The 12,450-nt window shown below is 42.9% G+C and overlaps 1 protein-coding gene across 6 annotated transcripts in view; it reads right to left on the bottom strand.

The window, feature by feature from the left end:
• Positions 1 to 2,895: 2,895 nt before the first annotated feature.
• EPM2A (EPM2A glucan phosphatase, laforin) overlaps positions 2,896 to 12,450 on the bottom strand; it is a 45,550-nt gene continuing 35,995 nt past the window's right edge. For all 6 annotated transcript variants that reach the window (XM_024219922.2, XM_024219957.2, XM_024219964.2 and 3 more), the window contains 2 exons: positions 6,441 to 6,682; positions 2,896 to 3,298 (listed from right to left, as the gene is read on the bottom strand). In XM_024219922.2, the coding sequence (XP_024075690.1) occupies positions 3,024 to 3,298; positions 6,441 to 6,682 (517 nt within the window). In that variant the 3' untranslated portion in view covers positions 2,896 to 3,023. The remainder of the gene's footprint in view (positions 3,299 to 6,440; positions 6,683 to 12,450) is intronic.

Genomic DNA, 12,450 nt, shown 5'->3' with positions numbered 1-12,450 from the left:
TGTTACCTAGTAGAGTGGCTTTCAACAGGGAGGCAGGAATCAGTGCTCTGGGGACAATGTGACAAGTGGGTATGTTACAGATTATGCACTGTGGGTCTACAACCCTCGGGAACCCTACGTGCCATTTACTAGTACATTTTTGGCAGGCTGGTTTCATCTATCTAATCTATTTATGTAATCCACCTACTGTGTGCCCCCATCACACTGTATCTCAGTGCCTCATCAGTATTTAAAAATAGAAGTATTAGTCTGGAACCATCATGTAGGTAGCACTACGATTTCTTTGCTATTTGCAGCTCTTTGATGTTGACGGTATCCATTGGATTTTAAATGACTGACATTCTTGTCCAAAAAGACATGGAACACAACGTAGTATAAACTTATACATCAGATCTGCACAACATGGGGTATTCCTGGCTGGCTCCTGTTGCCAAACAGTGGATGCCCTGAACTATAGAATTCGATTAGCCTTAGCCTGCAACATTTACAAATGTAACCACTGAAAATAGAATTAGCTGTACCCTGCCCAGCTACACAGCAGGGACACATGGAATATCTGTTAAGCTTGTGGGTTCAAAAGCATCCTGACCGAACTATAACTTTGGTGTTAATTCAAATTTTTGTTTCTCATGCAAACCTCATGATTTCAGGGCTTGATCTTTGTGGGGCGCTCTCTGTTACACAAGTTGTACTGAATCAAGTCCAAGAAGTTCTCAGGGATATTAAAGGCCAGATTGTGACTCTGACTCCATCTCCATGCAAGGGAGTAGAGGAGTAAGGATCCCCTTTACATGGGCTACCCAGATCTTGGGGCCAGGCACATAGTAAGAAGCAGGGCTACTTGCCCGCTCCCTCCCTCCCCAGAGTTAGTGGTCAGCAAGAGGCAGAGAATGAGTTGGGGAGCAGCAAAGAATTGACCCACTTCCCTTACTCACCAGACACTATAGCTAAGCCAGCATGGGTAGGGTGTAATTTACTGCTGGTATAGGCCAGTGGTAAATAACTACCTCCTAAGAGCAAATAGGAAGAAGAGGAGGAATCAGGAGTCAGGTGTGAGTTACTGCCACGCAGTGTCTCCCCAGGGCACCACTGCTTGCTCAGGACTGTGCCTAAAGTCACATTCTAACCTTAAGCGTATGTCCCTAGCTGAGTTGCATTTTGACACACTCTTGTGCTCCATGAGTAGGATGGGCATCATCCACACCCTTTAGTTCACAAGGTCAGGCACATAGATACAAAACCCATTCTTGTTCCAGTCAGACCATGGGAGACTAGAAATAAACAATTATGGTTCTAATGGCTTCTGTCCGCTCTTAAGTACAAATAACAAATGTGAGCAAAACACATGAGAAAACACACACTTATGGAAGTGTCATAAGGCTTTTATTTAACATTGGGCTATAGTTTCATCCAGTATCTAACTGGTGACATACATTATTTCAAAACAGAAATCAGAAATAAAGTGATGATCAAATACATAAATTTAAAATAACTTCCAGTGGCTTCTTCACATCTGAGGGCATCTGAGGGGTAAAAGATAAAGCAAAATATATTATGATGGACATTCTCCGTGAACAGTGCCCAGGATATTGTAACAGTGAGATCGCTAACAAGTCTCCAATAGTAGGATTTCCTTATAATTAAGGTCATGTGTCTCTTATCAACTCTTTATCACGGAATAAATCTCTATAAAGACAAATCATTTTTCTAAAAATAACTGGAAAAGGGATTTAGCTCAGCCATCTGCCTCTAGAAATTCGTTTTTTAATTTTTGTGTCCTTAACAAGCAACTCTCCCACCCAATCAGACCCTCAGCGGAGGAATTTCTCCACTTCCTCCCCTCAAGGTCATGAGTTGCAGCACCTATTTTTGGCTGAGGGGGGCTTGTTTGGACTCTGGAGCCTAGTGATGCCCTTCCTAGTTTAGCTAACGGGACAGCGACATCTGAGCAGCAGTGGAAGCACTTGTCTTCCATAGGAGCAAGAGATGTCTGCTATTGCAGAACTTCCAGGCAACACCAAGTAGGGGAATGAGACGGACACTGCACCTGGGACTCTAAACCCGGCAGCATAGCCTGCATATAGGCTCACCAGGCCACCTCCCATATCTTCTGCTTGAACTCAATTTTCTTTATTGTTATTTATCTTGTGGTAGCACCAAGAGGCCCTAATCAAGGATCGTGGCTCTGTGTTAGGCACTGTACAGACAAGGAAAACAAAAACAGTCCCTGCCCCAGAAATCTTACAATCTAGGATAATCCAATAAACCAGGAGTTCTGCCTTGCAGTAGATTAAATATGCATAAGTGGAACTTTCCCCCACCTTTATGCACAGCATCTACAATACCCTCAGCACCATAACAAAGTACAGCAGTAAATTTTACTAAATCACATTAACTATAAACCTAAACGAGAGAGAAAGGGCAGCTCTTGCCTAATGAATTGAATTTAACTTGCTGTTTGTTACAGAAACACAACTGCGTAAATCAATTTCCTCCTCCTTTTTCTCAGTCCGACCATTTCATTAGAAACATCTTTATAAACACACCAAAACAGAAGGCTCTACATGAAACGGCCAAACAACCCTGACTACCCAAGCCAGAAAAAAACAAAAACTGCACACCGTTGACTTTTATTTCTTTATATAGCCCTTCCGCATTGTTCCACCTTCTTCCTACCACAGTCTTGCCATCTCACATGGTTGTATCTTGTGATATTTGTCCCAGCTCCTGGAGTCACATGAGTACATGAGAATCTCAGCTTTCATTTTGCAAAGTAAGTTCCTAACCCTCCTGGTTGCAGAGAAAAGTTTGAAAACAAGAACCCCAAAGGCTAAAAAACAGAAGGCAAATAAAAAGAGACTAAACTAATTATTGTTTTTAAATCTCATGATTTTTCACACGCTCACTCTCTCTCTCACTCACACACACACACGAATTTGGGTGGTCTGACTATGAATTTTGAATGTTTGGGATTGGCAACACTGCGAGGAATCTCTCCCCTCCTCCAATCAGCTTTTCTACCACTAAGGTTTGCATGAGTAGCGAAGAGGTCCAAATTTCTGATAGAAATCGTCTTCAGCACGAACCAGAGCTTCCTCATCTATGTAGACAGCTGGTCTCCTGGAGGCCACAAAGTACTGCACTTTCCTTAGGTTCCATCCCATCACATACTTTAACCAGCCACAGACTGCGGCTGTAGACCTGCCAACACCAGCATTGCAATGTACGTAGACGATGTGTCCATTCTCTAGCAGCCCGTGCAGGAGACAGACAGCCTGAGGCAACATCTGTATTCTTCCTAGGATTAAAAACAGGGCACATTCCCATGAACACAAGAAAGGGAGGATCACTGTTAACAATATGTTTCTCTATTCTGCTGTACTGTGAAATCTTAGTGGCAGGCAAAGAGAAATCTATTAAAGCTAGTTTCTCTTCTTTCTCTGGTAGCAGAATATGAATGTCTACATAGGTTTTCTGCACTGTCAGAAATTAAGTACCCTTTTGCACAGGCTAGGCCTAAGATTTCCAAAAGTGACTAGTGATTTTGGGTGTCCACACTGAGATGCCTTACAGAGGCTTGATTTTAAAAGGGTGGATGCGAAGCACTTCCTAAAAATCAGGCCCCATCTGGTTGAGCACCCAAAATCACCAATCTCTGTTGAAAATCATGGCCTACATGTGAAACTATACTGTCAGTTTCCCCAAATGCCCTTCAACCCTCACATTTTGCTAAGTAATAGGTCCAGGTAATACAAAAGTCCATAGAACTTGGACCCAGGACCTTCTTTGGCAACAAATGGTGATCTGCAGTAAAACGTGTTTAATAAATCAGTGGTTCTCAATCTTTCCAGACTACTGTACCCCTTTCAGGAGTCTGATTTGTCTTGTGTACCCCCAAGTTTCACCTCACTTAAAAACGACTTCCTTACAAAATCAGACAAAAACACAGAAGTGGCACAGCACACTATTACTGAAACATTGCTTACTTTCTCATTTTTACCATATAATTATAAAATAAATTGATTGGAATATAAATATTGTACGTACATTTCAGTGTGATACTTGCGCCTGTTTTTCATTTGTGAGTCTTGTCTGAAGCTTGAGCCCCACCACCCTGGGCTGATGCATGTAACTTAGCTTTGCAGGGGTCCCCTGTGGCATGGGACTCCAGGCAATTGCCTTGCTTGCCACCCTTCTAACGCTGGCCCTGCACTTGCAGTGCCCCCTAAACCTGTCCCGTGACCCCCCCTGGGGGTTGCAACCCCCCCGTTGAGAAACACTGATCTAGATGAGTTGAGTACCCCCGGAAGACCTCTGCATACCCACAGAGATACACATACACCTGGTTGAGAACCACCATAGGTTACTTTTATATGGCTCACTGTCCAATACAGACTGAGTTGAGGCAACCAATTTTATTTCACAGACCACCATAGATTTGTTAAAACAGTAGAGCCAGAAGTGAAATGCTTTTGTCATACAATGTTTGCGAAGCCATCCAGATTCCCTTTCATTTCTTGTCTCATTCAAAGAATAATAAAAAAAAAATAACTTAGACGAGAAGTATAAACGTTTCAACCAATTTAGGGGCAGAATCGTTCCACAGAGTCATAAGGAAAATAGGTACTAACTTGATTTATGTAATAGTATGGTTACTTTAGATGAAATATACTTTAAATTTAGCTAATTAAGGTATTAAATGAATTCATTGCCAAAACAAAGATGGTGTTTGTCATCAGTTCAGATATGGATGTTGTATAGTATTTAATCTGAACAGTTTCCTCCCCTCCAAAAATCAACTTTTAACTGAACTATAACTGTATTCTTATATTTCCAATTTAAAATAAGAATATGGAAAATATACTTCATATTTTATCCAAAATGATGGGGACAAGAGCATCTCTATAAACCCATGTCTCTGTCTCAATTTTAGAAATGTGCAAAATTAGCAGCTGTGGTAGTTTAAGCCTTCACAAGTCTCTCCTACGAAAATGCTATATTTTGCCATCATAATACATTAGCAATCTATTGGAACATTCTGTATACAGCACTGACATACCTTTCATATCATGCTCAATTATGAACATTAAGTAACAAAGAAATCCTCCTAATTATACACCTCATACACCTCTCTCTACTTATATGTTTTTAGGGCCTATAAATGGCAAAACTCCTACTGACAAATTGGTGTGTGTGGAGCGGGTGTGGAATTGGTGTTGCTGGAACCATGAGGTTCTCATGACCCATTTTCTTCAATTATGTGCATATGCTGCCACCTCCCATAGCTCTGTGTTGAGGGTCACTAGGTCTTTTGGCATAGAAATAGAGATATACCTATATCATAGAGCTAGAAGGGACCTTGAAAGGTCATTGAGTCCAGTCCCCTGCCTTCACTAGTACTGTCCCTGACAGTTCCCCCCCCACAAATGGTCCCCTCAAGGATTGAACTCACAACCCTGGGTTTTGCAGGCCAATGCTCAAACCACTGAGCTATCCCTCCCCCCGGAGGACTAGATGGGATTTTCTTTGAAATTCATCAACATTGCCCTTTAATTGTCCATCAAGCACATGGTTAAGCAATATAAAATCTTTTCCTCTCAAGGGTTGAGAACTCCCAGCCCCTATCAGTCCAAAGAGTGAGACTACAAGACTCAAACCCTCGCTTTTACTCATGGCATAGCTGAGCATTAACACAAAGCCAATCCATATTCTTGATTTCATTTCTCTTTCAAGTCTCCTGCCTCTCTTGATGCATATAACTGACATGACAATTCTCTGTTTGTGACACCAATATTTGACTGTATTAAAAATTATCTTGCATATTTTCTAGTATGGCAAACCACTCAAGTTTTCCAACCTCCTGCGTACACATAGTTTCTTATCACTCAATCTATTTCTATCAATGAACCAAGGATTGTAACGGCCAAATAACATATCCTAATTTATGTTACAATTTGGCGTGCTATGCATATCCTATATGATTACAAATTATTGTATGTGACAATACAGTGGTTCAATAGACTGGCACACGACTGCAAAGAGAGAGTGGTGTACTAAGGGAGCCAGAGTAGGTTACCTAGCACTGCCTCTTTGGTTAAAACCAGCAGTTATGGCAATTTCAGAGTCTTGATGTGCAAGCCAATGGTCATCAACCTGATGAATTTGTATTCTCACTAAATCAGTGCTGAAAGAAAAGGTTTTCAAACAGTCATCAATTTTTGGAGGAGATGGGGATATACCGAGAGAGGAAGATATGTATCAGAAATCGTTTGGATGACCTCTCTGTATATGACAAAGTGTACAGAATTCATTAGGGACAACACAACAAAGTAACAATAAACAAAAGCTATTCAGAAAAAAACAACACTAAAGCAATGTAATCATGTCATTGAAAGGTTTTGTTATTATTTATCCAGTTGTAAGACAGGTTTGAACATTACCTTCAGTGCTCATGTCTGGGGTTGGCATCCAGACATAAGCGAGACCTTCCTCTTTATACAGTTTCATAAGGACCTCTGGGCTCATGGGTTCTGGATAGCGGTTGCAGCCCCAGGAATTCTGAACAACATCCCACTCAGTCTGGAAGTTCATTACAGCCGTAACACCCAGTTCGTGTTTTAGCTTGATGGTTACATGCTCCACTTGCCGAGGGCAACTTCCCAGCCAGATGTTTGGCAGAATCCTAGCATTGAAAAAAAATGGTAGCATAGCTCATTAAGCACTTTCAACAAAGGAACTCCCCACCCCTGCACAAAACTCACATTTTCTGTCAGCTTAAAAGGCATTCTAGTCCAAAACCTGGCAGCATCAGCATGTGAGATACGTTGTTAAACACACCCGTTTTGTGTCAGGTGATAAAAAGCTTCTTGTTTTATTACAATTTAACCCGTAATATTGTATTTTAAGAACCAAACTCTAAACCTAGCACACGCAGCCAAATTCACTTCACCTGTGTAGATTGGAGCCCTAGCAAACCATGGCCTAATTAGTAGCACAGGTCTCAAAGACTCCAGTCATTCAATCCTGCAGCTGAAGCTTACTAGCAGCGTTGATGAGAATAAGGAAACCCAGAAGACTTACACAATCTCTATGTAGAAAGAAACCCAACAGGCTCACATATTTCAAATGTGGACTGTTACAGTAACAATCTGTAAACCATATAACTATTATTGTTTTATAGCTACTGCCATCGCAGCAGGCAAATCAGATCAGGTTAAGCCACCACCAGCCTAAGCCATATTTTCTGTGGTAATCAAAAGAGTTTGGATTACTTCTTCCCCACGTGCCTCTGCAATTCTGGAGTCCAGCCAGGACCAGCTACAGAAATTTGAACTATGTTTGGGCTCCCTGAAAGCTGGAAGAACCAGAAATTCTGCGAGAAAACTCAAGAGGATTGAATAATTTGTATAAACAGCCACACCTTTTGGTACTTAGCCAAACCAAACCTCCAAATCTTCTGTGGTTTTCCCATCTCTAATGATCATAAAAACTATTATATGTCTTAGCAAGCTTTGGTACATAAACAAACTGAAACACAGAAGTGGGTGCCTAATTTGCACATGCAATTAATGTGATTGCATTCCCAATAGAGTATTTACATGTTTAAATCAGCAGCTACATACAAATATCCAGTTTGCACAGGCAGTTACAGTAACCACACAGGCAAAATAGGCACATAGTTGCACATGTAATTTTGCAAATCAAGCCCTTAGTTATTCACAGCAAAAAAAATATGGCTTCTTTAAAAGTCAGCTTCCATGACTCCTTCAACCTATGATGAAAGTAAGTGTAGCCCACTGGTGAGTGTTAGAAGTCCCACTTTGCACCAATCCACAGAGGATATGAATTGTTACAGCTCCCACCTAGAGAGCCTTGGCCCTTTAGTTCAAGCTGTAGCTGCTCATGCTTTCAGCTCTAGTTTCATCCCCAGTGTGTTGGCCAAGACAGCAGCTGTCACATAAGTGCTTCAAAAATGAAATAGGCCAATGATGTACGGCCCACAGCTTTTTGCAAATTCTAATCATTTGGGGCCAGACTGTGGAGTTATTGCTCCCCCAAATGAGTGTATATTCACTTGAGTAGTCTCATTAAACTCTCATGTGAATACCGCCCCCTTAAATTTGATGGTGCTCCCTGCAGGAATAAATGGTCACTAATAGGAGTAAAGGCTCTGGAAATGGGCCTTTGATAATGATTATATCCTGCAGACTACTACTGTAGGATTGCTAGAAAGCCAAATTCAGTGTCATCAGTTTGTATTCCTTATAACCAGGGCCGGCTCCAGGCACCAGCTGATGAAGCACGTGCTTGGGGCGGCACCTTAGAAGGAGCGGCCAATGTTGGGGTGGCAGGGGGCGCTCGCGGTGTTTTTGTTGTTTTTTTGTTGTTGTTGTTCGGCGGGGCGGCGCTCGAGGGTTTTTTTTTTGTTTGTTTTGGCCGGGCAGCGCGGGGGGTGTTTCGGCGGCGCGGGGGGGCGGGGGAGGGCTTCGGCGGTGCTGTGGGGGGGCGGCCCGGCGCTCTGGGGGTTTGGGCGGCCCGGTGCGGCGCTCGGGGGGAAGGGGGGGGTTTGGGCGGCGCGGCGCTCCGGGGTGGGGGGGGGGGGTACGGCGGGGCGGCGCTCTTCTTTTTTGCCTGGGCCGGCAAAAAAGTTAGAGCCGGCCCTGCTTATAACTGTATTCCGCTAGTACCCACAATATGCTAGGCACCCATGAAACACATGGGAACACACAATCCCTGCCTTGAAGAGGTTACAATCGAGGCACCTCTTTTAATATGAAGATGAAGAGTGTGATTTTAAAATTCTGTATTTACAGCAGGGTCCCATTTCCCCAGTTTATAGAGAACTAATAAAAAATGGTTAATTGGGGCACATTTATTAGGCAGAAGCTGTACCTTAAGGACTGTCAGTTTAAGTTATGATAGCAGTTTCTCCCAGGTGACTATGTGTGGGAGCTTGTTTGGATAGCCACAGTTCATTTGATTCAGCATTAGGGAGACAGTTAAAGTGCTCCATATAAATGCCCTGGCCTACAATGTGATGGCTTTGCTTCCCCTCCGTGGTAGATGATGCAGTGGAAATAACACGGTTCACCTAGTACTCTTGACAGTAATCAAGCTTTAACATGTCAGCTCTGGGAATGGGAAACTAGCATTTACACCACAGAAAACTCATTTCACTTGTCACTTCTCTTGTTCTAATACCTGTTCTTCATACTTTACATTTCCAAGGTGTCTGTGGTGGAGGGGGAAAGAGTTGAAATGGGATGGTCAGGACTGCAGTCCCTTCATTTCTAAAACTACACAGACCCACCGTAGTCACTGCTACACTACCCCACCTTCCACTCACATAAGGGATATTGTATAGAAAAGCGGACCTAGTCAGGACTTGCTTACACATTTGAGATCTGCCACTATCATCATGGCCCCTTAGGGCCCTTGGTTGTCAGTATAAATTGAAGCAGCTAATTTTCACTGAGGACTAGATCAGTGCCTGGATGACCCCACGATTGGGAGAGCAAAATGGTGCCTTAATGCCACCTCTGTGGCTCCTCTCCCTATACCGAGCTGTGCTGAGTGTCCCTTGGCCACAGCGTTTCATGGTACATGATGAGAAGACAAATGTGTTCTCTGAGGACAAGAGCACCTGGTATTTTTCTTCACAGTTTTCCTGAGAGTTCAGTACCTTCATATAATAAACCCCCAATGTTTTATGATTTGGGAATCAACTAATGTACAGAGTTATCATCTCTTCCAGGGGACAGAAGTGTAGATTCTCGCAGATGATTTAACCAGGAGGGACTAGAGTCCTTAGACCAATAATGCAATATAAAAATTGGGCTACAGAGAAAACACTACCTTAGAAATCGTTTCCTATGCTTATCCAGTATACGTGAAAATGAAATCCAGATGAAAATCTGTGGGTGCAACATATTCTGTATCCAGATTATCTACCAGGTGCTTTGAGACTGTCCAACAGAATTTTTGGACCTTCTAGAGTCCCCATTGTACCTCAGTTCACAATTAGTGAATCATCTGGTGGCTTTACCATTGAAAATCACCATATTTCCATTCAATGGAATGGAGGAAAATGGCAGTACACAGAACAGAGCCAAGACTAGGGCTGTCAACTGCCTGGATTTAGACCAGATGACTCTTATGAACTGGTTCCTTGAGACCAGCTCCAGGAGTTTTGCCACTGAAGTCAATAGGATCAGGATTTGGCTTCTGGTCTTCCCTCCTCTGTTTACCAGTAATGGCTATAAAGCCTTGGTATACAGTGCATGTATTACTTAATTGGGTTTAATTGTTCTTTTATCAGGACGGCATTCATTATAGATAACGTGCAGTGCACAATGACACCAAGTAGATTTGTTTATTCAGTCAATTTATTTAAGAGATCTAATTATGATTATTTCATTTTTTGGTGCCTGGGCTTTCATTCAGCTTTATCAAGTTCATTCCTTTATTTTCTCTTCACTTAAAAGAGGGGTTTAGTTCAAATACAATCTGCAGAAATTGATGAACAGTTCAGTAATTGTATTCTATATATTTATGCCAGATATTCCTCACAACGGTTTCACTGTATGATAGATAATGGAAGTTAAAGAATTGTAATGCTAGGGAATGATCCTTTCACAGTTTCACTTCCCTTAGCAAAAAGTATGCCCTTTTTAAAAAAATGAACTTGTTTCCTTCTGGAAGTCGCCACTTTATTTCACTAGGTAACCAGGTTTGGACTGGGTTCGTACCGGGGTGAGCAACCTCTTCACTTTCAGCTTTGAGCTGCTCAACAGTTGCTGCCTTCCAGCTCCAGAAGTGATTACTTTACAATGGTAGATTAAGTAACCCTTCCATATAATTTGAAAAACATTTACAGATTAAAGGGGATATGTAAATGTAAGATCATTTCAACCATTAATCCCTTTCTCTTCCTAAAAAAGTATGACACACTGGTTTTTTAAAGAGGAATTATAGGTAGAATATGTCAATGTAAAAATGTTGTTTGCCGTATTGTTGTAGCCGTGTTGGTCCCAGGACATTAGCGAGACCAGGTGGGAGAGGCAATATCTTTTATTGGACCAACTCCCATTGGTGAAAGAGACAAGCTCTGTGTCTCGTCTCTTTCACCAACAGAAGAAGGTCCAATAAACGATATTACCCCACCCATCTTGTCTCTCAGTGTAAAAATGGCCCTTTCTTACTCAATGTATTTGTGCACTGTGTGTTACTAAGGCGTGGTCTACACTACAGAGTTAGGATGAAGGAAGCTACCTTAAGTTGACCTGTTAATGTATGTGTCTACACTACCGTGTCCTTTACATCGACCTAAGTTACCTCTGATGTTCACTTCTGTAATCCACCTCTGCAGCGCTTACTTTGATTTCCATGGGCCGACTGCGAGGTAGTGCAGGCGCAGCATTGTGTAATTCGACTTAATTGGCCTCCAGGTGGTACCCCACAATGCTCATCTGTGACTGCTCTGGAGATCATTCTCAACTCTGCTGCACTGCAGCCAGGTAAACAGAAAACAGCCCATCCCCTGCTAATGCCCCGGGAATTTTTGATTTCCCATTTCCTGTTTGACCAGCACTGGGAGCATGCCAGCTTGAGCACAGCTGATCATGGAGACTACATGCCCCAAACGTGCTCCAGCCTGGTCTGCACAGGAGATGGTGGATCTCATCGCTGTGTGGGGAGAAGAGTCTGTGCAGGCAGAGCTCCAATCCAGCAGAAGAAATGCAGACATATATGCAAAGATCGCTCATGGAATGGGGGAGAAGGGCTACACGAAGGACACACAGAAGTGCCATGTGAGAATAAAAGAACTTTGCCAAGCATACCAGAAGGCAAGGGAGGCGAACAGTCATTCTGGTGCTGAACCCCCCACATGCCGGTTCTACAACGAGCTGCATGCGATTCTTGGGGGTGACCCCCACAAGCAACGTGGACAGCTCACAGGTGTGAGAGTCTAGGGACAACAAGGAGGATGATATGGTGGATGAGGAAGAGGAGGAGGAGGAGAATGGGAGACAGGCGAGTGGTGGATCCATTCTCCCCAAGAGCCAGGAAATATTTTTAACCCTGGTGTCTTGTGGGTCACAGGACATCACAATCGACTTCATTAATTCGGGGGCTCGAGGTCGAATTAGATAAAGTCGACTTAATTTTGTAGTGTAGACAAGGGCTAAGACTAAAACACTACATAGGGACTCAGAAGACGTGCTCAAATCCCAGCTCAGACACAGATACCCTGTGTGACTTTGGGCAAGTCACTTAGGGTCCAGCATCTAAGGGCTTGTCTACACATTGCTTCAGGCCACACCAGAGAGGTGTTAGTCTGCACTAGCCTGTTGTGCACTGACTGGCCTGTGTGGACCCTAAAAGTGCCCAGTGCATGCCAATGAAGTCCTGTTTCAAAAAGTACTACCTTTGTGTACACTAAGGAACTTC

Source organism: Terrapene carolina, unplaced genomic scaffold, assembly GCF_002925995.2.
Source record: "Terrapene carolina triunguis isolate 2854851 unplaced genomic scaffold, T_m_triunguis-2.0 Scaffold85, whole genome shotgun sequence".
Taxonomy (NCBI): domain Eukaryota; kingdom Metazoa; phylum Chordata; order Testudines; family Emydidae; genus Terrapene; species Terrapene triunguis.
This window is presented reverse-complemented; position numbering and strand designations above follow the sequence as displayed.